The sequence below is a fragment of the Colius striatus genome, chromosome 2 (genome assembly GCF_028858725.1).
Source record: "Colius striatus isolate bColStr4 chromosome 2, bColStr4.1.hap1, whole genome shotgun sequence".
Lineage (NCBI taxonomy): Eukaryota > Metazoa > Chordata > Aves > Coliiformes > Coliidae > Colius > Colius striatus.
In genome coordinates, this window is record NC_084760.1 from 81,521,655 (window position 1) to 81,548,826 (window position 27,172).

General features: G+C 38.7%; 1 protein-coding gene across 2 annotated transcripts in view; it reads right to left on the reverse strand.

The window, feature by feature from the left end:
* RBKS (ribokinase) overlaps window positions 1-27,172 on the reverse strand; it is a 69,216-nt gene that overhangs the window by 13,168 nt on the left and 28,876 nt on the right. Inside the window, exons 5-8 of one of the 2 annotated variants that reach the window (XM_061990097.1) lie at window positions 21,839-22,003; window positions 21,411-21,548; window positions 16,704-16,795; window positions 6,138-6,326 (exon numbers count right to left, since the gene is read on the reverse strand). In XM_061990097.1, the coding sequence (XP_061846081.1) occupies window positions 6,138-6,326; window positions 16,704-16,795; window positions 21,411-21,548; window positions 21,839-22,003 (584 nt within the window). The remainder of the gene's footprint in view (window positions 1-6,137; window positions 6,327-16,703; window positions 16,796-21,410; window positions 21,549-21,838; window positions 22,004-27,172) is intronic. The other variant, XM_061990098.1, reaches the window with a different exon arrangement.

The window sequence follows — 27,172 nt, forward strand, 5'->3', positions numbered from 1 at the left end:
CTCCCCTGGCTCAGGCTTCCTCCAAACCAGAAGATACAGCTAAGTCAGAGAATTTTAGTGTAAACCATATTTTTACAGACAAGACCTCTCAACTTCAAGCAGCAGAACTTCAATGAGTTTTCAAAGCCCCCAAAGAAACACAACTGGCCTGAGGTTATGTGACAAGTCTGGGAAAAAGGCCTCCCAGGTTCTGTTCTCATCTCTAAAAGACTTCTTATGGTTTAGATGCAATACATTAACAGCAGCTCCAATTTATGGATAAATAAATTGATATACAAGGAAGACAAGTAACGCTTCCAAGGACTTACAGAAAGTCTTTTGCAGAGCCTTGGAACTCTTACTCGGTCCTTTGTTCAAATTACTAAACCACACTGCCTTCTTTAGACAACTATTGCACAGGCCTGAATATTGTGACATATCTAAAATTATATAGCTGTACACTTCTATGAGGCTTTGTTAAAATATTGTGTAACATTTTCAGAGTTCAATACAAAGCTGCTCAGTGAGCACTCTTAAGGCTCACTTAAAGGCTGCTTAAAGACAGGGGTTTTAATTGTCTCCCATAGTAAAAGAGCCAGATCTAATACACGGTAATAAGAAATCTGAGGGAAACTTAATTGGATTTGAGCACAAAACATCTGATGACAAATTCATATTGTAGCAACGAGCCTTCATTTTGCAGAACTGACATGAAAAAATAATGGTAACATTTCTGATTATGACAAATGGCTTGTATGATCTGTCTCTGAGAACGTCGTGCAGAGAAGGACTATATAGAATAAATCATACACTCATGGCGAATTTCAGGCATAACTGAGTAGATTAAATTTTAAATTTTATCATGTCTCATAAATGAGTTTCCTGTTTACAAACATGGTGCCTCAACCCGGGATCTCCTTAGCTTCCCTCAGCAGGTTGCGCATTCTCTTATTGTGCAAAAAGCACAGCAAGACAGGGAAAATGCTGGTAAGGTAAGACATTATGCTAGGAATTGAATGGTTATGCTTAGAAACACTGTGAAGTTAAACATTCTGAGTTCTGTGTGAGATTTAAAAGGCAGACTGTGGACCTGCTGTGATTAGCAGGGGCACCACTGTGAAGAGTGATTCTGAATTTTCATTTAAACATTGTGTGCTGGAGTGTCTCTATTTGCCTTTAGAGAGAATACATCCACACCAAAGCCAGACCTGCAAATGCCTGGTCTCCTGACTGTGAGTGTGCTAATCCAGGACTTCCATGCACACATTGGCATGTGTAAACCTAGGAGTCATGCAGAAGCCGATTAAAAGATCTTAAGCTGAACTATCTATCCATTTATCTTAAATATTATGTATTTAAAAGACTAGGTGGGATGGAAATCAGAAAATCATCCTAACCAATGCAAGTGTGTATGGATGCTGCTCATGATCTTGATCCAAACTGGGCTCTGGAGCAAACCAGACGTTACCTAAACTAATCTGAGTACTTCCCTCTTCACAGTGACCTAACGTGCTGCAAGCTGGAAATGCAGTGGCTGACAGTGGGGCAGCTCTGGCTTGCTTTGTCAGACAGCATCCCATTTTCTACTAATACCCCTGCATAGGACAGATTCTGCCTGTGCGATGCTTCAGTTCTAAGCACGGATCCCACAAAACGTCACGGACATCCCATTTTCAACTGCAAAGAGCAAACACAATAAAAGGCAAAGCCCCAAGCCCTGAAGTGCGAGCTCAAGAGTCAGCACACATATTCCAGCCTGCTGTAGCCACTAGCCATCAGACTGCCCCACCTCCAGAGGCCTGCCATGGACAATCCTCTAAAGCCCAGACCTTGATTAACCTGGAGCTCCAGACAGCCTGACTGCCTTCCTAAACCCGCCTGCACCTACCAAGCCCCAGGCAGGCCTCCAGCAGTACCTCAGGGGCTCAACTTGGTCCCCAGCTGCCACTTGAAAGCACTCGGCTCTGTAAGATCCCATAGCACTTGTTTGAAAAATAGAAGGGAACTAATCTCACTGCTGGCCAAATTCCAGCTTTGAGTAATTACATTCTTCTGACAAATTTTCCTTGGCAGTTTCAATGGAATATAATTAGTAAATGTAAATAGATGTAAATAGTGCTGTAAATTACACTTTGTGTGATTGTCAGAAGCAGAAGAGGAGAGTGAGGGTGAAGGGGCATAAAGGGCACAGCTTCCTCCCCCAACACGGACGATGTTGTGGCCTTCTCTGTCACCAGACTGTGCATGTCTCTGCCGGGACAGCACGTTCGGGGCTACTGCAGCAGCAGATGCCACGACCCAAGATCATCCTATGGTTCATTACACAGATCATCCACTTCACCTCAAGTATAATTTTGACCTGATGGTGTTTGGTCATGTCCTGCAGCTGTGCTCGCAAGCAGCTGCTGTGTTCCACCTCAGCTGTGCTTCTGCTTCAGCAGCAGGCAAATTGCTCCGTGCACACGCACACACACAACTGTAAAATGTTGTGTATATGATATTATTGTTTTCTATGAAATGCTCACCAAATTTGTGAATGGTTTGTGAAACCTTCTGCTACCAACTGAAGTGGTGTCATATAAATGGGATTATATAATTATCTTGCACAGCTATTTTAATGCGGCTTCATATACTAGTTTCACCTACAGTGGAAATAGCTTCTTCCAAAAATAAAGGCATATTTTTAACTTCATGTAGTCAAGCAGATTTAAAAGCAACTACTTAATGAAAACAGATTATAATGTATACCTTCCCTTTATTATCTACATATTAGTACTTCTTGGTGTGTTAAATGTCTCTTACGTACGTCATCTGCTTCAAACACACATCAATAGGGCTTAATCAGATATTTCTTTCATAGGGAAAATTTGAGGATGATTTTTCAGTCATTCACTTATTTTTAATTTCATTCTAATTTTGCATATAGAAAATAGCAGAAACTAGTAAAAGTTTGGTTTTTTAACAACAAAAAAATTATTTTCTTAACAAAAGCTTGTTGCACTATTTAGCTGCAATGGGAGAAACAGATGTTTCAGCTTTACGATACCATGTCTTGCAAAACTTCCTTCTAAATGACTGTTCGTGCTCGACATGTTTTGGACTGTGTAGGGAGAGCTCTGTTAACAGTCATGGGAAGTACTGCATATATTAGTAAAGCCCACATTAAGATAATTAGCGGCATGAAAAAAATAAATCAACAAGGTTTTTTTTCCCCTTCATAGTATTGATTTAGTGTGGGTGAAAAATACCAGATTTTCAATCCTGAAGATTCCCGTTCCACCACAGAGCAGGAGATGGAGCCAGCTATTCCCAGTGTTCTGCCAACAAACTCTTAACATTAACTATCTCTTGGGCTAAAAGAGCCAGGCTCCATGGTCTAGCAAGCCTTAGTCTCCCTGACGAACCTACCAACGTGGAGAATGGGGAGCATGCTACCTGAGCCGAGGAACTCAGATTCTTCATCTTCGTGGCTGTACCTACCCCAGTATTTTCTCATCAAAATTTTTCAAGATTGCTGTGGACAACAGAAATAACCAGGAGGCAGTATTGAAGCTGCACTGCTGCAGATGGACTCTGGGTAGGGGTAGCAGTTATGGTAAAACTTCTACAGTGACAGGAGCCTTTGAAACTCATTTTGTGTCTTACACGTGTATCTTAAATGGCAAACTAGTTTAATACAGTCTGCTTTCACAAGGGCCCTGAAACCTTTTGCAAATCCTGCAATGAGTTACACATACCATTTTAACTCTTTATCTGGCAATTACTTTACCTTCTGCAAATCCAAACAGTGCCAATACAGACACATAATCAGATGTGACTGGATTATGATAGCTTAAAAAATTACTGCTTGGTCCCTCAAGATGCTGAAGTCAGACCATTTTAAGGTAGCAACTTTAGTATTAAATGGCATGCTGACAGTATGCCCATGAACAGCTCTGAATACTGTTTTTGATACATGGCTACTTGATAAGTCAAGTTACAGCTTGAGCTTATTTTCCTGGGTAAGGATCCACTACAGACATATCTCTGAAGAGAATAACATGTCCTACTAGAAACTTTAGTATTTATTTTAGTAGTAGTGTTACCCAGGTTACTTGAGGATCACATTACTTTGCTTGATGTTTGGAAGGGTTGCTTTAAAACCACTTGCTTTCAGGCAAAGTGATAATCAGTCTAATCACTGTAAAACTTTTAAAATGGAAGGCCAACACATATTTTTTCATTCAGTCTGCAAGAGTAAAGTGAGCACAGCTGTTTTACTGAAAACAACCCACTGGTATTTAAGTAGATTAACAAAATTAACTGTGAAAATCCTCTGCTATGTGGAAGCCAATAACCTGTTGGCCACAAGGAGGCAGGGCAAGGATTCAGTAAACTCAAATCTGCTTTTATTTTTAAAGAAAAAAAAAAAAAAAAAGAGAGGGGGAAAAAAAAAGAAAAAAGAGCATTAAATTAGTTCAGTCATGGAACTCTGAACTGCTAGGCAAGATAAAAAGCACTTTTCAGCCACAGCGTGTGGTTTCAGTATTGCTGTTTTATTTGAAGACCTGCAAAAAATCTTAAGATATCAAACAACAGCTGACCTGGCAGCAATTTTTTGTTTCTTTTGAAGAAGCAGATCTGGGTGTGATGTAGAGAGAAACTCTAACACTAAGCTTTGACAACAATAGTGTCTTTACCAACTCAGAGCAAGAAGCTGTACTACCAGGTTCACAAGGTGTTCGTCCCAAAGTAATCAATCAAGCTAATAATCTAGGCAGCTTTGGGTGCTCTGCCTTTCACTCCCGTGGCACTATTCTGGGCTAAAAGAAGGCAAAGGCAGTTTGGTGTCTGTAGTCTCCTATGAAGAACCTTATGCACAGCCCAGTACAGTGATGTCTCCCTTAACAAGAATTTTAAGATATTTCAAAGTCAGAGCTAACTCAAGGTCAAACTTCTAAATGGCAGAAGGGCAAAAGAGGAAAAGAAAGCCAAACTATATCTGTTTCAGAGTTGAGAGGGATTAAATTTTACAGCGAAATAAAGCTTTCCACAGTATCAGCACATCATAGTCCAAATCTATGAGTGATCTTCTGTTTTAGATGAAGTGACTTTACTCCTAGCTCTGCCACTGCATGCTACTGAGCTAGGTAATTTTAGTCCCCTATGCCCCGGTTTCCTCATTTTTTAAGCAGTTGCTTTCCTTCTTTGTGAAGCAGTATGAGGTCCATGGATAAAAAAACATGCTACAAAAACTAGTTATTATTAATGCAATTCAGATATGGAATGTACCAGATGGTAAAATCTCCAGGATTTTAATGAACTATTGTAACAGAACATATGTAATATGACGTTATTATAACAGGCATTTAAATGTATAGTTAGTACATACAACGTGACCTGCTCTGCTCTCAGTAACTCCACTGGAATTATTTTGGATTTATGTCAGATAATACTAGGAACACAAAATAGCCCCATATGTGCAATGTGGTAAGGTTTTCATAGCAATGCTATCTTAACTATTGCCTGTCCTGGTTTTATTTTTTGCTGGGGGTATTGTATTTAGTGGTCTGTTAAGAGTATGCTTTTCTGCACTTACTTCTGAGCAGGAAGTTAAAACGGTACTCTCCTGTCAAAGACTAAAATGCCTCTGACCAAGGATCCCTTACTTATCACCATAAAATGATCACCATGGAGCAGGAAAAACTTTTGGGTATTTTCCACTACATTCTGTAAAAAATATGCTAGACTCGGTAAACAATCATGCTTGTTTCAGAAGAGCCAAACATTCCATTTTGGACAGTGAGGGCAGTAGTATCTCTCCCACAGCATCTGAGCTCTGGACAAAATGAATTATATGACTGGGCAAAGGTGAGAAAATAGGACTGCAGCTTAACCCACTGGCATCACCCATTACAGAGACAGGTACTGACTTCAGTAAAGGAGGAACAGAACGATACTATTGCTATGTTTAACACCTCCAGCTCATCTACAATACAGACTATAAAACTCAACTGAATTGACATTTAATATATGAGAGGCTGGAAGCAAGATATCAATTTCGCATCATAAATTAGCCTTTGTGCTAGTGCCCAAAGATTTGGCTGATTACTCACTGCTTTCCCTTAGTGCTTAAGCAGTCTTTTCCAAAGCAAGACAGTTAAACCACAAAAACGTACCGTAGTGTCCACAGCCCTGACCTTCCCAGCAGGAACGTGCTTTGGAATGGGTTCTTCTACTGATATCATCATGCAGCCTTCTGCTCCAAGAGTAACAATTACGAGCTTACACCCTCTTTCTAACAGCGTGTGTCCCACCTTTTCAGCATCTTCAAGGTTGCCAACTGGGATGCCCGTTAAAATTTCAGCCTGGAAAATAACCCACGCAAATGAAAATCATAATCTGACAACATTCATTTTTGGACAACAGTTGCATTTGAAAACAGTATCTGTTTAAAATGTGTGTTATTGGATGATCATGAAACTGCTTCCTACGCCAATATTCAGCTACATTTTGCGTCTCATTTGAAATCAGCATGTCCTTCAGGCACAGCAGACTAAGGAAGAGCAGCCTAATCACAGATGCAGGAGGCACGGCTTCTGTTCCAGCTTCTACCACTTACCTGGCAGGCAACCTTTAGTAAAATCACGTCTCCCACATGCTCAGCTTCTTCATCAGTGAAACAGACACAATGACACAGCCTTGGCAAAAGCACTTTGTGGTCTAATGTGAGAAATGCTACATGGCAACTTGGTCACTCTTGCTGGGGGATATTTACCACTAAGTAAGAAACTTTTCATGTTCTTTTTTAAAATTCTCATTGTTCAGCTAGAGGGAAATCACAAGGAAAAAATCTCTTTAAGGAAAAATGTAATTACTCAACTTTGACCACTCTGTTTACTTTAATATGTATTTTTAGATAAGAATACCTAAGAGTTATCTGAAGCCCTCTTTGGGAAAGGCCTATTACAGGATTATTATATATTTGTGTTTATGACCATGTCTGTAGGCCTCTGTCAAGACTGAGACTCTTCTGTGTTGGCTCTGTACAAACACAGATAAACTCTTCTTCTAACAGATGGTGACCTTAAGTCAACTTTTCCCAGTTGGCTCTTAAAATTAATCTTTTCTAGTTACACCCAACTAAGAGCGAAATTTCCCAAAAATCTACGACAATCTGCCAGAACCAGGCATCCTTTTTGTCACTTCATACATTTTCTCGATAGCATTGTCAAATGTCATGCACTTTTTCCTTTTGTCAGGGATGAGAATAAGAACAAAACAAGAAGAAAGGGAAGAGAAAATATGGTGTGTTTTATCCAAAACAGTCTAGCAGGCAGTACTCCTGCGTAACACAGTAGGCCCTCAATTGTAAGTAAACAGACATACTCTATTTTGCTGTCTCTACTAAATCTTGTCCTGTTTGCCTGAGAAGGGGAAGTCCCACTTTATCTTGCACTACAAGGTTGCTGCTGGATCCTGAAAAATGTAGTCTTAAGTACTTTCAGATAACCGCCCAGTAACTGGCACAGCTTCCACACTCTTAGGGTTTATTTTCAGTGGAAAACTTACTTTGGAACCAGCTACACTTCCTGACCTCTGCTCATGGGCAGCTCAGCTTCTTGGGAAACAACTGCTGAAATGTTTCAAACCACCTTCCTCTGCATTACTGAAACTTGAATTCAGTACACATGCTTCTTGATATAACAGACTGGAAACTGTAGTGATTAAACAACTGCTTCACAAAGCCTAAGCTGTGCCCGTAGTAAAGAGAGGGAGGGCACACAGCTGGGGACAGGAACAGTACAGCCATCCCAGAGCAAACCGCCCCCAGCCCTGAGTCAGCACCCGCTGCTCCCGCTGTCATTTCCTGTATTTCAGACTGACCCAGGAGAGAAAAGCCACCCTTAGGCTCTGCAGAGCTGGAGGATGCCAACACGCTCCCTAGAGTTTAGAGTATTGTTGGCAGAGTACTTATTGGTGTTAAGTTTCAAACTTACAGGACCAAGTTAAGTTTCAAACTTACAGGACCAAGTTCTGCAGTTCCTAATTAGACAGGGGCACAAATGATTTCAAATGTTGTTGATTTGATAGCTACAAGGCACAATCTGGTGTGGCAGGCACTGGCAGGGGGGTTGGACCATCTAGATCTCTTGAGGTCCCTTCCAACCTTTAAGATTTTGTGAAGGTTCTGTGAAGGCCTTGGCAGGTAACCTTGCACACTGCAGGGGCAAGGTGTGGTTAACACGTACACACAATTTTAAAACTACTTCTTTCGATCACACTGATCAGAGACAAGAATATAGTAAGCTTTCAGTTATAAGAAGGCAACTAAACCTATCCAATTTTCTCTTTGGCATGTTGCCATGCTGCTCAAATTTCTCTTGCAGTACAAACTATTTAAGCAAGTAAACCTATTTCAGTTTTTAAAAGGTTCTAAAAGTATTTCCAAGTAAGAAAATCTGCTTCAAAAAGTTTTGCGCAAAACTTTTTGAATATATCTTCTTGCAGGGTTTGCAAGGAGTCAATACAGCATTAATGGCTTTGGAGCAACTCAAGATAATAAACTGTATTAAAATAAACAAACAATCAAACACTCCATTCTAACATTCAAGCATCTGAAGACCTGTGTCTCTTCTTGAATTTTAAGAACTCTGGAGCAGGAACTATACATTCCTGTATTCAGAACGCCGAGCACATCATGTTACAGGAGTAAAACTGGATGAACACAAATCCTTGAATGAAACTGGCTAACTGATTTTCTAATGTGCTTTATGATGGGCAATAATTCCAAACATTCTACCTATGTTGCAAAGTCTCCAGGATGCAAGTGGATTTGTCTTTGGCAGAGAAACAGTAAATCTAATTTGAGTTCATTTACCTAGCATTTACACTTCTGTAAGCCCATGAGGAAGGTAAGCAAAGTATTTATATATAATATTCTTCTTAATGACCTGCATATGCCAAATACTTCGATGTCTGGCATTAGTGTCCTACTCCTCTGCTATGGTTTAACCCCAGCTGACAATTAAGTACCACACAGTGCTCGCTCACAATTTTTGCTTCCTGGGTCCCAAGCCAACAGGATTTTTAGCTTGGATAGTGAAAGAATTGTTCTGGGATTGATACGTTAAAGATTTTGCAGATATAATTCATTTCATCTTTACACCACTTTTACCAATAAACAAAATTATTTTGAACAGACAAGAGTCTGTATAAAAGTAGGTCTTCAGCTGCTTGAAACCACTATCATCTAACTCATCTACAGCAGGATGGTAAAACTAAAAAACACTGGAACAAGCTGCAAGAACCATAAAAGCAGCAGAAGCCAGACAGATTCTGTGCCAATAATTAAGAGATTGCGGTAAATGTCAACTGATGTTAAATACTGTGGTGAGTTTTTAAGTTCCTCCCTTCAGTAGAATCTTATTTAAAAAACAAACTGTGGTACAATTGAAGGAAGTAACTAATGGTTATGTAAAGAAAAAATTAAATAACAATACTAAAAGCCCAAAGTGGACATTTGCCATCATAGTGTACAAAAGAGCAGCAAATTAAGAATTTTCTTTTTCTGCAGCTAGTCTCATAAAACTCCTCAGTTAAATGGCCCTATTAAAGCAAGAGAACATTCCACAAAACTGCCATCAGAATAAACCTATGATGGATATTATATAATGAATCTACACAGATTTTTCTTCATTTGGTTTACAAAAGCGGACAAGAAATTTGACTGAAGCTTTTAATTTAACTGATACAAAGGTTCCTGGCTACAATCCTCACTAATCTTAGTTAATTCTCTGTGTGTCTTTAGACTGTGGAGTCTAGTCACAGCAAGTTGACACAAACCAGCACCGCTACATAAAGAACACAGTCCTGCTTTTCCCCTTCAACTTCTGTCCACGTGGCCCATTCTCTTGTGCCAGCACAGCCATTTGTGTGGCCAGGAAACAAACAGAATTGCAAGGCAGATCTGTGTTAAAATTAACACCACCCCCAATCCTAGACCACCCCCAAAAGCCAATCCAAAACAATCCGCTTCTTTCATCAGCAGTACTAGTTTACACTGGCTAAAAGTGAGAATGAAACTATGATATGAACCTTTGCCAAGTGTTCCTAGCTGTGGTGCATTTGGGGCAGCCTGTGACTTAGATACTTTCAGGGAGATGTTGTGGATCCTCAGGCATTTGTGGGACCAAATCTGCAGTGTGTGTATCTAGCTTGGGGATCTCTGGCACAAGTAAGACACTGACATGCTACAGCATGCTACAGTGGAAGGCCATCAGGGCAGCTGAAGGCCAGAGACCAGGACATACAAGAAGAGGCTGGGAGAAGCAGGCTTGTTCAGCCTTAAGACCACAGGGCTAACAGGGGATCTAATTGCTGTCTACAGCAATTTAATAGGTGGGTGTAGAGCAGATGGAGCCAGACTCTTCTTGAAGGTACACAGGGATAGGGCTAGAGACAACAGGCCCAAGCTGGAACATGGGAAATTCCAGTATTAGGATGAGATTTTTCACGAGGGTGATGACGCAGTGGGACAGGTGCCCAGAGGTCATGCAATCTCCATCCTCAGATATTCAAAACTTGAGTTGGAAAAGGCCCTGAGCAATCTGATCTAAACTGGCCATGCTTCACCAGGGTGTTGGACTAGAGACCTCCAGAAGTCGGTTCTCAGCTTCCATGATCCTATGATACTCAGCAAATACAAACTGGTGAAATAACAAGTGTGAATTCTTTGGGGAGCAGTCCGTCATTTGGACTCTTTTTGTGCACCTAGCACAATAACAACTTGGCAAATGTTGCCAGGTACTGACGGAACAGAAATAATAATAGGGAAACAATGCCAGTTTTAAGGCTAAAGCTACCCATCTAAAACTACATCTGATAATTTACAATAGTTTTAGTTTTAAATATTTATACACAGTAAGCCAGTTGGCTACACACTTAGCTTGCACCTTAGGAGGCTTCTTAGAGAATTACAGAACAACAACTCAATCTCATTAATTCTAACAGCCCCAAAGAAGCAGTGAGATAGATTTGGTGTATAAGCAATTGTAAGATCAAGCCATAAGCCAAGCTAGTTCCAGTTGTTTCAAATTATAAAATCTTTTCATATATGCATGCAGAAATACTTATCATGCTAGAATAATTAAAAATGGATTGAAATTAATTGGCTTGAAGCTATTCCCTCCCCTCTCAAAAGTAACATCTTTCATTTTAGACAAAACATGGGAAATTTCAGTTTTCAGCAACTGATAAAATGGGGTTTAGAACAAAGCCTGAATTAAAATATATCGTGAATTGCTGGCAACTTCTATGTAATGGTGCAATAGCAGCTTTCCATTACTTAGACAGAAAATGCAAATTCAAGAGATGTTCTGAAATAACTTAATTCTAAAGGATTATTCTTGTTTTGACTACTAGAGGTAGCAAATATTTTTTCATGAGAAACAATATTACTAACATTAATCTGTCTATATTAATAAGCAGTATCTTAATTGTCCTAAACCAAGACTCCAGAAATAGATGTATAAACTTGATATTCTCTGAATCTTGTAAAAGTCAATACTGCCTCTTGATTTTGGACATTCTAACAAGAATTTCTGTCATTAGTGTTTCTTCCAAAAATTGTCTAACCTCTAGAAACAGACAATAACAGTTACAAGGAAACAAGAGGATAGTGTCTTATTTTTTCTGTATTCCTTTTCTATATCTCACAGCTTTCTTTAACAAAATCAGCAATTAACTGATATTTAGTTGTACATCTTTCTACGATTGAGGACCCAAAAGTATTCTCTTAGCATTTAATTAAATCTTTGCTAGGCCCTTCTTATTTAGATCAGAAGTCTGATACCATTTTACATTAGAGAGAAAGCAGTTCCCAGTTTTGCGTTAAAAATAGCTTCACAAACAAAATCCTTTGCAGTAACCATTTAGGAGTTTTTCCTTCTCCCGAAGGGCTCCTCGGTATTCTTTGAATGGAGAAGGAGCCATTTCTCAAAACTTTTAGGACGAAATTGAAATTGCTGATGTACAATATATTTGGGTTCCTAACCTGGAGGGCTGTGTAATTGCATGCAACACTAAGTAAGAAAAACAACACATGAACTGTATTGACATTGTGGTTGTGCCTAGAGCCATACTGAAGCAAGGAACCACACAAATATGTGAGTGTGGGGGGGGGAAAAAAATGGTTAGTATTCCAAAGAGCTCATCTTGTATAGGGTTGTCTCTTTTTCAACATTTATAGTTGACTGAAAAGAATCACCATTGGTTTTCACTCAGATGTCATGGGATACATTTATTTTTCATTAGAAGAATTAAGGGAATGGAGAACTAGCACATTCCTGCCCAAACCTCAAGGATTAGGCTGTGCTACATCTGGGAATTAACAAACTAGTCTCAACAAGTTCGATCTTTCTGGGAAGAGATAAAACTGAACTACAGGCTAAGCAAAGAAAGAACTGATAACCTTGCAAGATTTGTTCTGAGTTCTTTTTGTTCATGAACCACATAAAAAGAAAGTAATGTCAGACATAAAAAAAATTATTATTACAACAGCAAGAGTGAAAAGAACAGCTTGTGAAGAGCCTTCTAGACAAACTAATGGTAGATAAGTCACTGATAGTATAATTTTGTTTGCTTCTCTCTAGCACATAAATCCATAAGAACAAGCTGTGCTGTTATACCAGACACTGTGTGTGACTGCATTAAATCCTAAAGCATTTAATGAAGGATGATGGTGTATTAAGTGTGATGTTGAATTTGATACTCACGTGTCTGGGACTTGACATCCCATGGCTGACATTTTAAAACTTTTATTCTGTGACAAAGGCATTGCAGATCTCCTAACTTTCATATCAGCAAAAGCATGAACTCTTGGCTCAGTAATAATTTAGCTAATCCCAAGGACCACCCCCTTTTCCTCATCTTTAACAATGCGAACACTCCACAAAGAGTTTGAGATGTCTTAAGCTAAATAGCTAGCTTTCTGTTCTACAGCTAACATAAGCTTCTTCTACAAACATATCATTCACACAGTATCCACACACCCCAGGACTTTATGATGTAAAGTTATTTCTTGGTGAACAAGAAAGATAAGGACATTTTGGTAAAATTGCATGACAAATACTTGTAAATTTAAATGACTAAGAAAGCCAAACCAAGCAATAAAAAAAAAAAAACCAGCATAAATTTAATTTTGTCTTAGCTTGTATGTCTGTGTTAAAAACAATGTTTTAGAAGCAGGTGAACTGGATAGCTCTAAAGACTTCATATTTAAACTCAAGATCATTTATTTACTATTAAAAAGACTTAGCAAAGGTAAAACAGAAGTACATTTTCTTTTTTTTCCTAGTAGTAACAAATAGAAAAAAAAAAAGTTTCCCAGAGAAGTAAGGCTGGAACATAAATAGGATTTGATCTAAAAGTGTGGCCAGCAGGTCAAGGGAGGTTCTTCTCCCTCTCTACTCTGCCCTGGTGAGGCCTCATCTGGAGTCCTGTGTCCAGTTCTGGGCTCCCCAGCTGAGGAGGGACAGATAACTTCTGGAGAGAGTCCAGCACAGGGCCAGCAAGATGATCAGGGGACTGGAGCATCTTTCATATGAGGAAAGGCTGGGGCTGTTTAGTCTGGAGAAGAGTCGTCTTATTAAGAGAAGAGGGGGATCTTATTAACATTTATAAATATCTAAAGGGTGGGTGTCAGGAGGTTGGGACATCCCTTTTTCCTATAGTAGCTAGCAACAGGACAAGGGGTAATGGGATGAAGCTGGAACACAAAAGTTCCACTTAAATATAAGAAAAACTATTTTCCTGTGAGGGTGAGGGAGCCCTGGCACAGGCTGCCCAGAGGGGTTGTGGAGTCTCCTTCCTTGGAGGTCTTCAAGACCCGCCTGGACACGTTCCTATGTGACCTGATCTAGGTGAACCTGCTTCTGCAGGGGGGCTGGATTAGATGATCTCTAAAGGTCCCTTCCAACCCCTACCATTCTATGATTCTATTTGAGACTTAGAAATACCAAGCAGGAGCAGCAATGGAGCTGGAACAGAACATCTCAGGAAGGCAGCTGTAAGCAGCACGTTCATTGAATTTGACCAGAGATAATGAAAAAAAAAACCCAGAACATTAAATAAGAATGGCCACAGTGGCTCAGAGCAAAGGTCAATCTTAGCCAATTGTTCTTTTCTGACCATAATTGCTAGTAGATACTGAGAGAAATTTTTAAAAAATGTATTAAAAAGATCTTTTCCTATCTTATATTTTGGATCATCAAAGTTTCAGCTACTTCCTGATTTAAGAAGATGAAGGAAAAGCAGATGCAGTTCATTGAATGGACAAAGTTAAATAAAATCAGAACGATCTTTATGATTTCCAGAATGAACTTATTGCTCTTAAGTGCCACACTGAGATGTGACTGATAACCTTGATTTGGGTATGTAAACATTTCTCTCTATATCAGACTTCTCAAAGTGCATACATTACAGGGATTTGAAATTAAAGAAAGTCACGAAAGAAAACAGAAAACAGATGGCATATGAATATATAAAAATTACTAAAAAAACAACTTTCGAACTTGTGACATAAGAAAAACAAATGCTTCATTTTCCCTCTTTCCTCAGCAAAAAGAAAGGAACAATGGCAACAGTTCACCCTTGAAAATCAATTCAATAACAAATCAGACACACAGAGAGGATGAAATCCAACAGAATTGATTATTACAGCTGTGATAATGTAATTGATTTCATTGCAAAGTACGAAAAGGTTATTGCTAAAAGCAAAGGTATTTAGGTGCCATTCCTGTTCTCAGAATATACTGTAGGGGTCTCACACTTGAATCTGTGCTTCCATGGTATGTCTGGCAGGAATTTCCATAGGTTTACCACTGCCATAAATTCAGAAGACATTAAGCCTCCTAAACAATAGAAAGCATATTTCTGTGCCTGACTGGGCATACAGTGATCCCAACTATCTTCAAATGATAATTACCTTTCAAAAGAAAATGGCAGAAAAGAATGCAAACTGTACAGCAGGAAAGCTCTGCAGGAAAGGTAGACGAGTGAACAGGGATCGATTATAATTATACACCTTATACACTATATTTCTTGTTCTCCAAATAGAAGTAATTTTCTTTTCTCCATGTGGTGGTAATAATAATACAACCTGGCTACAGCAAACCAAACCTCTCAATAAAAAGTCTCTTTCAGGACTGTCCTCTAGCAATAAAGTATAACAAAGGGAAACCTTTAACATGTGTGGTGCAAAGAGCAATGAGACAAAAGTCAGGAGCAGATAAACAATGAAAACAAAAGTTTTGTTTCTAACATATAGGGCACAAGTTTTCACCTGGGGAGAAAAGAACTAATTAGTGACATGATGAAAAAAAAGCAAACAACAAATGCTATTTACTAAATTGGTGGGAGAATATGGGTGTTTTCAGCCCAAAACATGAGCCATTGTACCATTTAGCCAATCCAGGGGCACAGTCCAGGCATAAAGGCTTTCTGAAAGCACAAAGGAAACACCCTATGGGTGTCCAGCAAGTCCTCTGAACAAGAATAATTATTTTTCCATAGCATTCTCTTCATCACATATAGTTGAGTTCTGTTGGACCATGTTGGAACCACAAGTGGTATCACTGCCAGTGACACAGGAAATTGCCTTCCAGAGACCTGAGGGGCTGTGACATCTCCCACTATGCTACTTTTCTAATTCCTGAATGCTCTGGAGTATCTGAACTTGGCATACACATATTGAAATATCCCAGAATAAAATTCAGATGTCTGCTTGGGTTACTTTGACTGAGTGTTAAATGCCAGAAGACTTGTGAACTGAGAGCTCCTGGTATGGTGTGTGATAGATTTCAAAGAGGATAATTGAGTCTCAAAGAACTTAAGGCAGTAAGCAAGCCCATGCTTTTCTATTAGCAGTTCTCCACCCTTCACCATCCAAAGGTATAATAATCATTGCAGAAATCATGTTTGTTAGAGATAACATTAACTATGATGAAGCCATGGCTTCTATCCACTATGTTGCTTCTCTCACATCCCTGTTTACATAAAGAGAGGGTGAGGGGAAGGGACGTAGCATGCATCATGCTAATTAATAGGGAACTTAAACAAGGGCCTTATGAGTCAAGCTTAATTGTCTCTTGTGGCAAAAAATAATCTCCTTTGGGAGAAATAACACACTTGAATTAGAAAACAGAGGGAAAGGAGAAAAAAAAAAAGGAGGAGAGAAAAAAAATAGGTGAAGGGCCAGAGAAACAGATTCACTGAAAACACATCTGACAGGAAGAGGCATATGAAGTTACTATTTACTATCAAGTGCAGCATGCACACATCACCTCCTGGCAAATGAGTTTATAACTGTCAGAACACTACGGATAACTCATTCCTGCTAATCATATCAAGCGACTGCAGAACAAGGGCAAGGATTTATTTTCACATTTGCCATTCAGTGATAACATTTTTAAAGTGTCCTTCTATAGATTTAGTTTACTCATCTACTTGTAAAGAAGACTGGGCACAACTTTCCTGCTGCAAACAATTAATCTAGGTGCAATCTAAAGGTGTTCTAGAATATCTCTCTTTGCTTGTTAGGTCAGGGATCAAACTTGTTTCAAAAGCCCTATGTAAAAGGAGCATGCCTCAGTTTTTGTGCTCCCTAGGCTGCATTTCTGAGAACAGAATCCCTCTGAAATTGTACTGCTTCAGACTCCTCCTTTAACATGACATATGACCATTACCTCAGTTTCATTGCAGCAGAAGATATCAGAATGGGTATAAAATTGTGGATCTAGGTCAACAAGGGCTGGAGCTGGATTAAACAAAGTCTTTACTAGAAAAAAAAAAAAAAAGAAAGAAAAGTCTAAATCTCCAGTGTTTTTAGATTCATAAACCATCACCCAAAACACCATTCCATGTTTATTATTAACGTACAAATAGCTCTCACTTTCTGTGTCCTCATTTTATAGAACTGCTGAAAGTTTTGTTTATTATATTAAAGTTCCCTTCTAATTCATATGTGGGCACCTGTCATGATGGGAACGCGGCAGATGAGAAACAGAAGAAATAAGCAAGAAATTATTACTATATTTTTAAAAAAGGAAAAAAGGCTTGGACAGTAATGCAGTTTGTTTAGCTGGTGATGCTTCTTCCAAGATTTTAAGTTTTACAAGAACTGATTTAGTTCTAAATTTTTTTCAGTGTTATTATCTGCATTCTGTACATGAAGAAACAGGGGTGTGGAGAAATAAAGGGCATGTCCAGACAAGGAGTTAACCGTGTTCTGAATGTGTTACCTAACTTGTTCAAACTGCCACTTTATAAAACTGTAGTGTAGACCAGGCACTGTATATTTTTAATGTGCTATCTGGCAGAGCTAGACCTAAACTTAACACGTGGTAGAATATGTTAGTTAACCTAACTTTAAACCGTAGCCTAAGGCCCCATGTAACAGCAGAAAAGGTTTGTCATGAGGACAGTATAAGTGACTTACTCACTGTTAACACAGGAAGTCTGCAGACTCGGTTTCTCACTTTGCCAGTTTTATGATTAATACTTCTGTGTCTTAACCACAAGGACATCATTTTTATATAAAGCACACTCTCTTAACTTTAGAAATATTCTTTACAGTAAGTGATTAAATCTTTCAACTTGGATGTCTAAATTTTCAGTCCTAAACACATATTTAGACCCTAAGCTATGGCACATAATATTAAGACACTCTGAAGACTTCTGAATCCCTGTTAATGCCCTAGGAGAGGAAGATGCACACAAGCTTCTAAAATCTGAGTACCGAGAAGTTTAGAAGACGACCTTTTTGATTAACACTCTGAAAGTCCCAGCCTTTGACTGTACAATTTTATCATACCTCTCTACCTGCCTCATAAAAAAGAGTAGTAATGTGACAAACACATTTACTCAAAACATCAGGATTAGGATTTCCAATGAACTCTTAATTTGGCTCCCTTAAATTATTACAATACAGTATGTATTATAATAAACTCTTTAATTATATGATCACATACCACTGAAAAACAGCATGTGATCACATAATTAAAGACTGCAACATAATACATATGCAGAAAGAAGACAAATTAAGGTTTCACAGGGAACCTTAACTCTTGCATTTCCTATTGTCTGAACTGCAATCCTAATTAAGTTTTTTTTAAACACAAATCTTTTAAGGTATACTTTCCCAGGTAAAAGAAAAAAAACAGCACACACTGGAAAACAAGCTCTGCCATGTGGTACACCATGCCGACACCTATGTAGGTCAAGAGCAACACTGGAAGTATTCCAAGTTGAGTTTTAAGGATTACAGACTCATCCATAAACGGGCTGTAATAAATCACTATTAGTTTGCTCCGAAACAGGGCAAACTGGTGAGCAGGAGGCAGACAGAGGAACCCTAACATTCCCTTTCAGGCTGTGAAGAAGAGCATGGTTTATGGACACTGTAATCTGTTTGGCCCCTGAGGAACATCAGATTAATTTCTGCTCAAATTCTTTCTCGCCTTTCGCCAAGAACCATTCTTCTCACCTAATTTCTATTCTTTATGCCTCCTTCCATAGGCACCATGCAATAGTGACATTTTTCACTCAACTTTCATCACAGAATTATCTCTTTATAACTTTTCTCCTATCCTTCCTGTTTCCCATTTCCTTTTCCCATAGCCTACTCCATATTCCAATCTCTGTTCAAAAAATCCTGTTTGCTGTTCCAGTTTTCCTACACTTCCCATGTCTGAAATCTACTCTCTCTCCACAGCATTCTTGTCAGCTTTGCCTCTCCTGTATTCAAATCAAAAACTCTTGCTTTGCACTTTCTGGGCCTAAAAGCGATCTTTAACAATAGAAAAAAAAAAGTGGCCTAAAATTAAATTCAGGAATGACACTGAAAGCCAAGCGCCCAAAGTGGACAACTGCTTGTGTGGACAGACTCTCAGGGGAAGCTAGCTGTGAAGCTCTACAATTTTCTCAAGTCTACGTGAAAGGTAGTTATTTTCAAAAGGTGGATAATACAGTAAAAGATCAGGCAGATTTCCATACTGTTGTAAAGGGTTATCTTTAAAAGAAAGCTCCCTTGCTATCAAGTCTTAAGTAAATTTTAAGGTAGCCAGTATTCGTAATTTAAAAGGGGATAGGGTGGGAGGCATTTTCTCTTGCCTGTTTTCTGCAGCCTCTATGCTTTGGCAGAAATTTAACTACACAAAAAGAGCTGAGATGAAAAACTCCAGTACAAGATTAAAAAATTGAAGCACCTGAAAAACATCCTTTACTTGCAAGTGACATGGAACCTTAGTAACTGAGGCTGCTTCCAGCCCATTCTTCACTACAGTATTAATAGGCTGGACACTAACAGCCATCTTTTATGATGTGTCATTAAAGAAGCCCCAAAACTGCTTTACAGACTTTACTGTACAATAATATTTGGCTTATCCATGAAGTGATGCCCCTGTTGGAAGCAGCAGCAGCTTCACAAGACATGGCCATTAAAAACCTAGAATTTTCCAGTCAGATTCTCACAATTTACACTCACTTCATATAATTATTCACAACTTCTCTTCCCTTCCTTTCCTCCTTCCTTTTTCCTCCTCTCTGAGAATGTCACAAGATCTTTAATAATCAGTGCCACAAAGAGAGGATGTCAAAACATGAGATGTCCCTCTCCAGCTTCCAGATCCAGGTGATGTTCACTGAACAGAGCAAAAGGTTCCTGCCTGTGTGTCCACATTCTTTCTCGATTTTATTGTTTATTTCTTTCAGTAAGAATAAAGGAAAACAAGCAAAAAAAATCCTTGAAACAGAGGTTTGAGGCATCTGGGTATGCATCTGTTTTAAACAAAAATAGTCTACTGCACATCTTAACATGCAGTACTGCATTATACATGAGGGTATTGCAAGCTAAAAAAAGGGAAATTGCACTAACAATTTACAGTTGGCTAAGGATAGATTTTTACAGTGCTACTAAGTCAGCTGTTTACTTAGATTTGACTGCACATGACATTTGAACATGTGTAGCCTATTGCTTTAAAGCCAAAGCAACCAAAGCTTTCCTGATACGAGAGTTTCACAATGATAGCACGCTGTCAGCACAGAACTAGAGCTGATCCACAGTTAACCACTATCTTTTCTCAATGTATTGTGCTACCTACAGTTGCTAAATGCTTGCATATCTGTTCTGTACTTCAGGTTTAGATTTTTTTAATTGCCATTAAAGGATCCAGTCTTTTGTTCTGTCACAGGCTGGCATCTTACTGTATGAAGGTGACAAAAGTGTGAAACTTCTCACAAAAACTATGCAGAGTTAGAAGTAGAAAAAATAAGTCACGGATATTAACTCATGACTCAACTATGGTCCATTAACCACTATATTAAGAATGCTTTTAGCCATTTTCATAAAACATAATGAAAAAAAATGGTAAGCATTGCTTCTCCCATTACATATATTTTAAGCATTCCAGGTTCTAGTCAGTTTTTTAAAGTTTTAAATCTTAATTTAGATTTGCATGAACCAATTTTTGACATTTCAAGCTGAAGTCAAAATAATTTTTCCCCATGCACAGTTCTGTTTATAGAGCCTATGATTATTACCACTATGGTTTCAGAGTCACTCCCCCCTAGTCTTGCATCTAAACTAGGTGCTTATATCAGCACAAAATACAGGAACACAATGCATAATATTCTGCTACATCTGAGATCCTCACTAGAGTGATCATAGAATCATTACATTTGGAAAAGACCTTTAAGATCACCAAGTCCAACCACTAACCTCACACTGCCAGGCCCATCACTAAACCGTGTCCCTCAGCATCTCATCTATGCGTCTTTTGAATATGTCTAGGGATGAGGACTTCACCAGTGCCCTGGGCAGCCCATTCCATAGGTGCACAACAGAATGTGGTGCGCAAGGAGGACTGAAACGTCAACAAACGCAACATGCTATGACCTACCTGAGCAAGCCTGGGCCCATCTGCAAAGAACTAGTTAGTTCTGATCCCAATTCCATCCCCAACCTGCTATATGATTGACCATACTATGAGCAGTCCCCTCCTAGTCTTATCTTCTGGATAGACACAAACAACATATTTTTCATTTCATATACATGCCTCACTTGCATAATTATTTACTTAGTGTTCAAACACTGTGGTAATTGGACTTGAGTAACTGAAAACATTACAGGCACTTAAACAACAAAAACACCATGTCGGTAGCGAAACCCCATCCTGTCCAAGCAAAACGTCAGCTTTTATCTATGTATATGCTACACTGAAGGAACATTTAAAAGTACAGCACAGTAACAACTTACTAATAATTTCACAGATCATGACTCTGTGTATTCAATGGCAGAATGCCAAGTTACACTCTAAGAATTTTGGTTAAGAAGAAAAGGTGCTTTTTTTTACTTCAAGGATATTAGCTTCTACATAGTAAACCACAATCCATACCTACTGCTACGCTGGGAGGACACAGGCATAAGTCTGGTTTTGAGGTCATTTCATTCACTTTATTGTGTGGTGGAATTGACTTGCATTCATTATGCTTGTTGTGCTCTTGAATAATATCACGAGTCAGACCCATCATTCCTGTATTCGGTCACAGAATGAAAACAGGAGGAAAGGCAGCACCAGATATATGCAGGGAGATTATAAGGGTATGGGTTGATTTGCCATTCAAGGTAAGCACTGCAAAATTTTAAAACTTAATTCAGTTTTCATTAACATAGCATGAATTTGTTGGCTATTGTTTCATTTCTAAATAAAGTTAGTATGACAGAAACCAGAATATCCGACAGGATCTTTATTTAGAAAGCACAATGAGGAATATTTTTCATGCAACACAAATGAGGGAGACAGAATGGCTTATGCTAAATTACCTCCACTGGCACGTGCCATTTTCAGAGCTTCAAGAGAAACAGCCGGGCTTATTTCTAGCTGGCAAACAAGCACTTTGGCTTTCTGGATGACATCAGAAGCCCTTTTCAAGTCTTCAAAATTTAAAAGCAGGTTGGCTCCCGGGACTATGACGATAACGTTCTGTCCTAAAGAGAAGACATTGGGGTTTTTTACATCACCTTTTGCAATAAAGTATGTGAAACAATTCCTTGCTTTTCTACAGTACATTTCAGATGAGTTTTTCAATTTGCTTTCCAAAAAAAAACCCCACTAAAAATGTAGCATTTCTGACATATTCAAATATTCAAAGATTTTGGAAGATAATAAAGAAGATCAAGGGACTAATGAACGCTACGCAGAGCAAAAAAATGCAGTATGTATTGCCTTGGGAAAAATCATATAAGGTCTTTCCTCAGTCTTATTTTGGTGTGTGAACTCTAATGAAACGCTTTACTAGTCACAGTGGAAATGGGGGACACATGCTAAGGTTGATATTTGCATTCTCCTAAAATATTGCAGTAGCACTTGGAAGAGAAAAGCATCAATGTGATTACTGAGCTCATATGCCAAAAATGTCAGAAACAAAATTTATTTTTCCCATCATCTGGAAACAGAACATTTCACAGAGCTATGAAAGTCATGCATATTCTTTATATTTCAGAACACTAGACTTGCTCCGTTTACCTGCAAAACTTCAAGTTAGGGCTCCTACCCATTGGGAAATGCAGAATCAGCTTGCCACTAAAACCCAGAAAAGTAATGCTTACATCTAAGGAAAGCATTATCAAAAGTGAGTAAAGAAGGTGGGTGACATTCTTCTGCACTTAAAGCTGGCCAGTGGAAGAGTCTAAGCAAAGCAATATGTGCAGAAGAGCGGCAGTATCTCATAGCACATTTAAGATCCTTTTCATTTTCGTAGTTTGTTTGGCAGTTAGATGAGGAGGTTTATTTACTTAGGTTCCAAATACTCTTCTGTTTTTCTTCAGACACGCAAGTTGCTTTCTTTTATTGGAGTTTCTTTCTTTCTTTTTTAAATCTGTTACAACACCTAGAGACCTTCAGGCATAGGTGCCTCCAAATTAAAATTTATTATTAATCACTCAGGTATTAAATTCAATAAGTCAGTTGTTTCTTGATTTACAGGCTCAGCCCGCCCCCGCTGAAGATTCCTTTAAGGACTGCCAATCATAAAAGGCTACCAATTCTGTAATGAACTGAATTACTCTGTAAATAAATATTTATGTTTTAAATACATTATTTTTGTTGAATGCAACTTCAAAGTCCTTTGAATAAGAAATGTGCAAAGCTTGTCTCCTTAAATATGTTCTGAAAAGAAAGCAGGACAATGGAAAGAATAATATAGTGATCTCAGAGGGAGGGGCCCAAGCTTTCCAAAGCAATTCTGCTGTCAATGGTTTGGTACAGAACAGCTGCATATGAAAAGCAAAACCTCAGCACTTAAAGCCAACGCCCTGCTTTTCAACAGACAATGATGGGCATCTCTGAATTAAAACAAAGAAAAAAGGAAAAGAAAAAAAGAAAAAGCCTCCTGCAACAAATAAATCCTATCAAAGATATCTGAATCCTGTTGAGGAAACATTCAAAGGCAAATTGCATCTATTTTGCCAAGCATTTATTTCAAAAGCTTATAGGGTGCAGCAATACAAACAGTAGAAGGCAGGGAATCAGGGGAACAAAAATATATTTCATTTCTGCCTGGATTCTGTGCTACCCAGAATCTCAGACTATCCGTATGTCATGCTGCATTATCTTGCTGAACTATTTAGCTCTGACATGTAATAATGTATATTATTATTAGACTTTAGAGCTAATGGCCCAAGGCGATAAGGAAGGCTTTTTGCTTAAACCTATATGTGCAAATTCAAGGTAGACCATGCTGCACTGGATCACAGTCAGAAGCTGTTCTTTATTACTACAAAAGATCAGGGACTTCGAGTCTGCTTTCAAACCTGCCAGGCAGTGCAGTACCTACTGTGGTGCAACAATCCACCTGGGCTTACCCCAAGCTGGAGAGAAAAGGCCACATTCTGTTCTTAGCTACATATCCCACAGTAACTGTGAATGACAGCAGTCACCACAAACTTACACCAGCCGGCATGAAAGCAGAACCTGGACCCATGCACTCACAATTAATACCACCAGCAACCATTTTCTTGAAAGCAGTTACTTCTTGCCAGAGAAATCAGATGGGAAATCAGCACCAGGGACAACAGAGTTAAAGACAGATGGCAAAGAGGGGTGGGATTCATCTTGTCCAATATTAACTAATTTTTAAGTTTTTTAAAAAATAATTCATTCTAGAAAATTCTAAGAAAACTAGAAATTAATTTTCTAGGTGCCTTGAACAAGGAGGAGAGACAAGCACTTGCAGAGTTCTTAAAATCTTACATACCTTAGATATCTGTTGGATAAGGACACAAGCTGTTGCCTGGAAATGCCTATGTATCGTTTAACTCTAGGTGAAACCTTAAGCCACACACTTGACTGAAACAGCTCAAGTGAGGTAAAACATTACCCACACTAAGAATGAGAAAAATATATTTACTACATTACAGTTAGCTCTAACATATCACAGAAATACAGAATCTTAAGGGTTGGAAGGGACCTCAAAAGATCATCTAGTCCAAATCCCTTCCAGGACACAGCCACCTAGAGTAGGTCACCCAGGAACTCACCCAGGTGGGTTTTGAATGTCTCCAGAGAAGGAGGCTCCACAACCCACCTGGGCAGCCTGTTCCAGTGCTCCATCACCCTCACAGTGAAGAAGTTTTTCCTTACGTTTCTTCGGAACCTCTTATGTTCCAGCTTATACCCATTTTATCTTTACTTACGCTAAAAATTCTCAGTTTTGATGAGTGTCTATATAATTTTAAGTTGTGCAGACATCAGCTAGACTATTAAGGTCTGCATTCACAGCTGCTATAAGCTAGAATAGCTAAATCAAGCTGATAAACTTGTGCAGGCTCACACCAGATAGGGATTGGATCCATTCAATACTGAAAACTATGCATGCAATGTGTGTAAATACTGTCCTCAGCTGAGCTTCTAAACCTGCCACTGAGTTCTTACAACGACTGGTAACTCTAGCTCGATTTTTTTTTTTAAACAAATGTCCGTTCATAGATGCCACCAGATGAAGGGTGCTAGTGGAAAAATGAAAGGCAAATCAGTAAACACCACAGTGCAATAACCATCGCTTCTTATAATGGGAGGATGAGCCTAAAAACTATAAGTAGTGCTTAAAAGTCACCAAAATCTTAAACAATGTAACTATAACTGCAGAGCTTCTGCATAAGGGAAAAAGATTATATTTATGACCAGAAAATAATGTTACAAGAAAAACATTTGCTGACAAATTACACAGTTCATGAGTATGAGGGCAAGTTTTGGGTGTGTCATGATATCATAATTTCTATGCAATTATTTGGTAGAAGCACTGAATAACCTTGCACACAAGTTCATGATGAAATTTTATAGAAATTCTATAAAAATTCAGCTGATATTTCTTCATAGCCCTGAAAGTTCAAAACAAATATTTTCTCTATGGAAAGTATAATTCAAATAAATTGGCATACGTACTCTAAGTCCGCCTTGTTTATTTAGCCTTACCTAAATATGTATTTTGAATGTTTTTACACTTGTAGTGCTTTGGTACTGAAATTACACTCATAAAGTAATGCCTACTCATTGCTCATGAATTATTAATAACTTTATCATAAATCAGCACAATGCCTATCTCAAGTGAGGGTTCTCTCACAGTGTTCTGTGGAGGTGAGCTTTAAGTCCTCTTGAAATAATTAAGAGCACTTCAGTTATGACCTGCCAAGCTCTGTTGTCCCTCCACTGAATTTTTGCAATGAACATGAAAGTTATCAGAATGGTTCAAACTACTTTTACAGTCAGGCCAACTTAATGGCACCATCAACGGCCAGTAGTTGATATGGACAAGGCTGCAATAAACTTGCCAGCTAATCATGTAAAAAGTTGTACAAAAAGAGATTTTTTTTCCTTCCTCCCTAGATGTCTATGCAAAAGTACAACCTGTCATCACTTTATGGAGCTCTTATCATTCAGTCGCACACTGCTAGCAGGTGTGCTAAGTGATGGAGTTACTAGAAAGAAGGCAAGCTGAAAGGGGAAATGAGCTGGGGTTCAAAGCTGTGCAATGCATGTAAAAGAAAACATGTTAAGAAAAGCAGCTGGATGTGCCAGCTTTTCTCCTTAAGAGAAAAAGTAAAGAAAGATTCAAAAGTAAAGAAAAGATTCAAAGCATACAGGGTCCTGATAAACTGAATTTTCTGTTTAGTCCAACCCTATCTGAAGAGGCAGTGGCATAAAAGAGAACAACTGAAAGGAACACAATATTGGAGAAAGATTTCTGCACAGATATCTGAGACCAGCCCAGTGGGAACCTTCGTAGCATCTCTGGGCTGCATAACTTCTAGTGCAGCGCTATAAACTTATTAAACATGTCTCCACCATTTTGCACTAAAGCAGGGATTTAACCTCTTTATCTTTTATTGAAACTATACTGTATTGTCCCAGAATATAATGCCATTTTTAGAGCATCAAATGTGCCTGATAGTTTAAAAACTTTTGGTATTGTGCCAATTACAATAACTGGTAACTGTGCAACTCAGTAACCAGTAAAAATCTTCCCAGAAATCCAGCAGCACCAGCTAGACAGAAACAGGCAACATCATGGAAAGTTTCTTTCCGAGCCTCCTCTGACTCTGCTTTCTACAGCTTTCTTTTCCTCTGCCTTCACTCATCCATCATAGTCTGTCTCCTCTACTTGAGTCTCTCTCCTACTTCTGCCAGTGATTTTACTCACCTGATTGGAGTTGGTATTTTTCCCAAGTATCAGTACTTGTAAAGAATTGGTAAGATGAACTATAGGTTAGGTGTGTGAAAATACTGCAATTAAAAGCTGGCCATTTAAAAGAGATAATATGTATGTTTTTTATTTGTCCCTTGTTGTCTTCACAGAAAACACCATCACCAGGCCCAACTTCAAATGCTTCCCTTTTGGGTGCAATTTAAACTACCAGAAACTACTTTACATCAGTGCATTGAATGCTGTGGTGTTTCAGCTATGCCACCACAACTACTGTGGTAAAACATGCATGTGTAGACAAGCTCTTTGAAAAGTGCTGTAAAACCTGTTTAGGTCAAATCAGCCAGGTTTCTACAGGAAAAAAAAAAAAAGAGTGTCTCTTGCAAGAGCCAAGCACGTAAGTGCTGCTATTTTATTGCAATTTACTCAACTGAAGCACCAGATGGTTTTAGAGAGA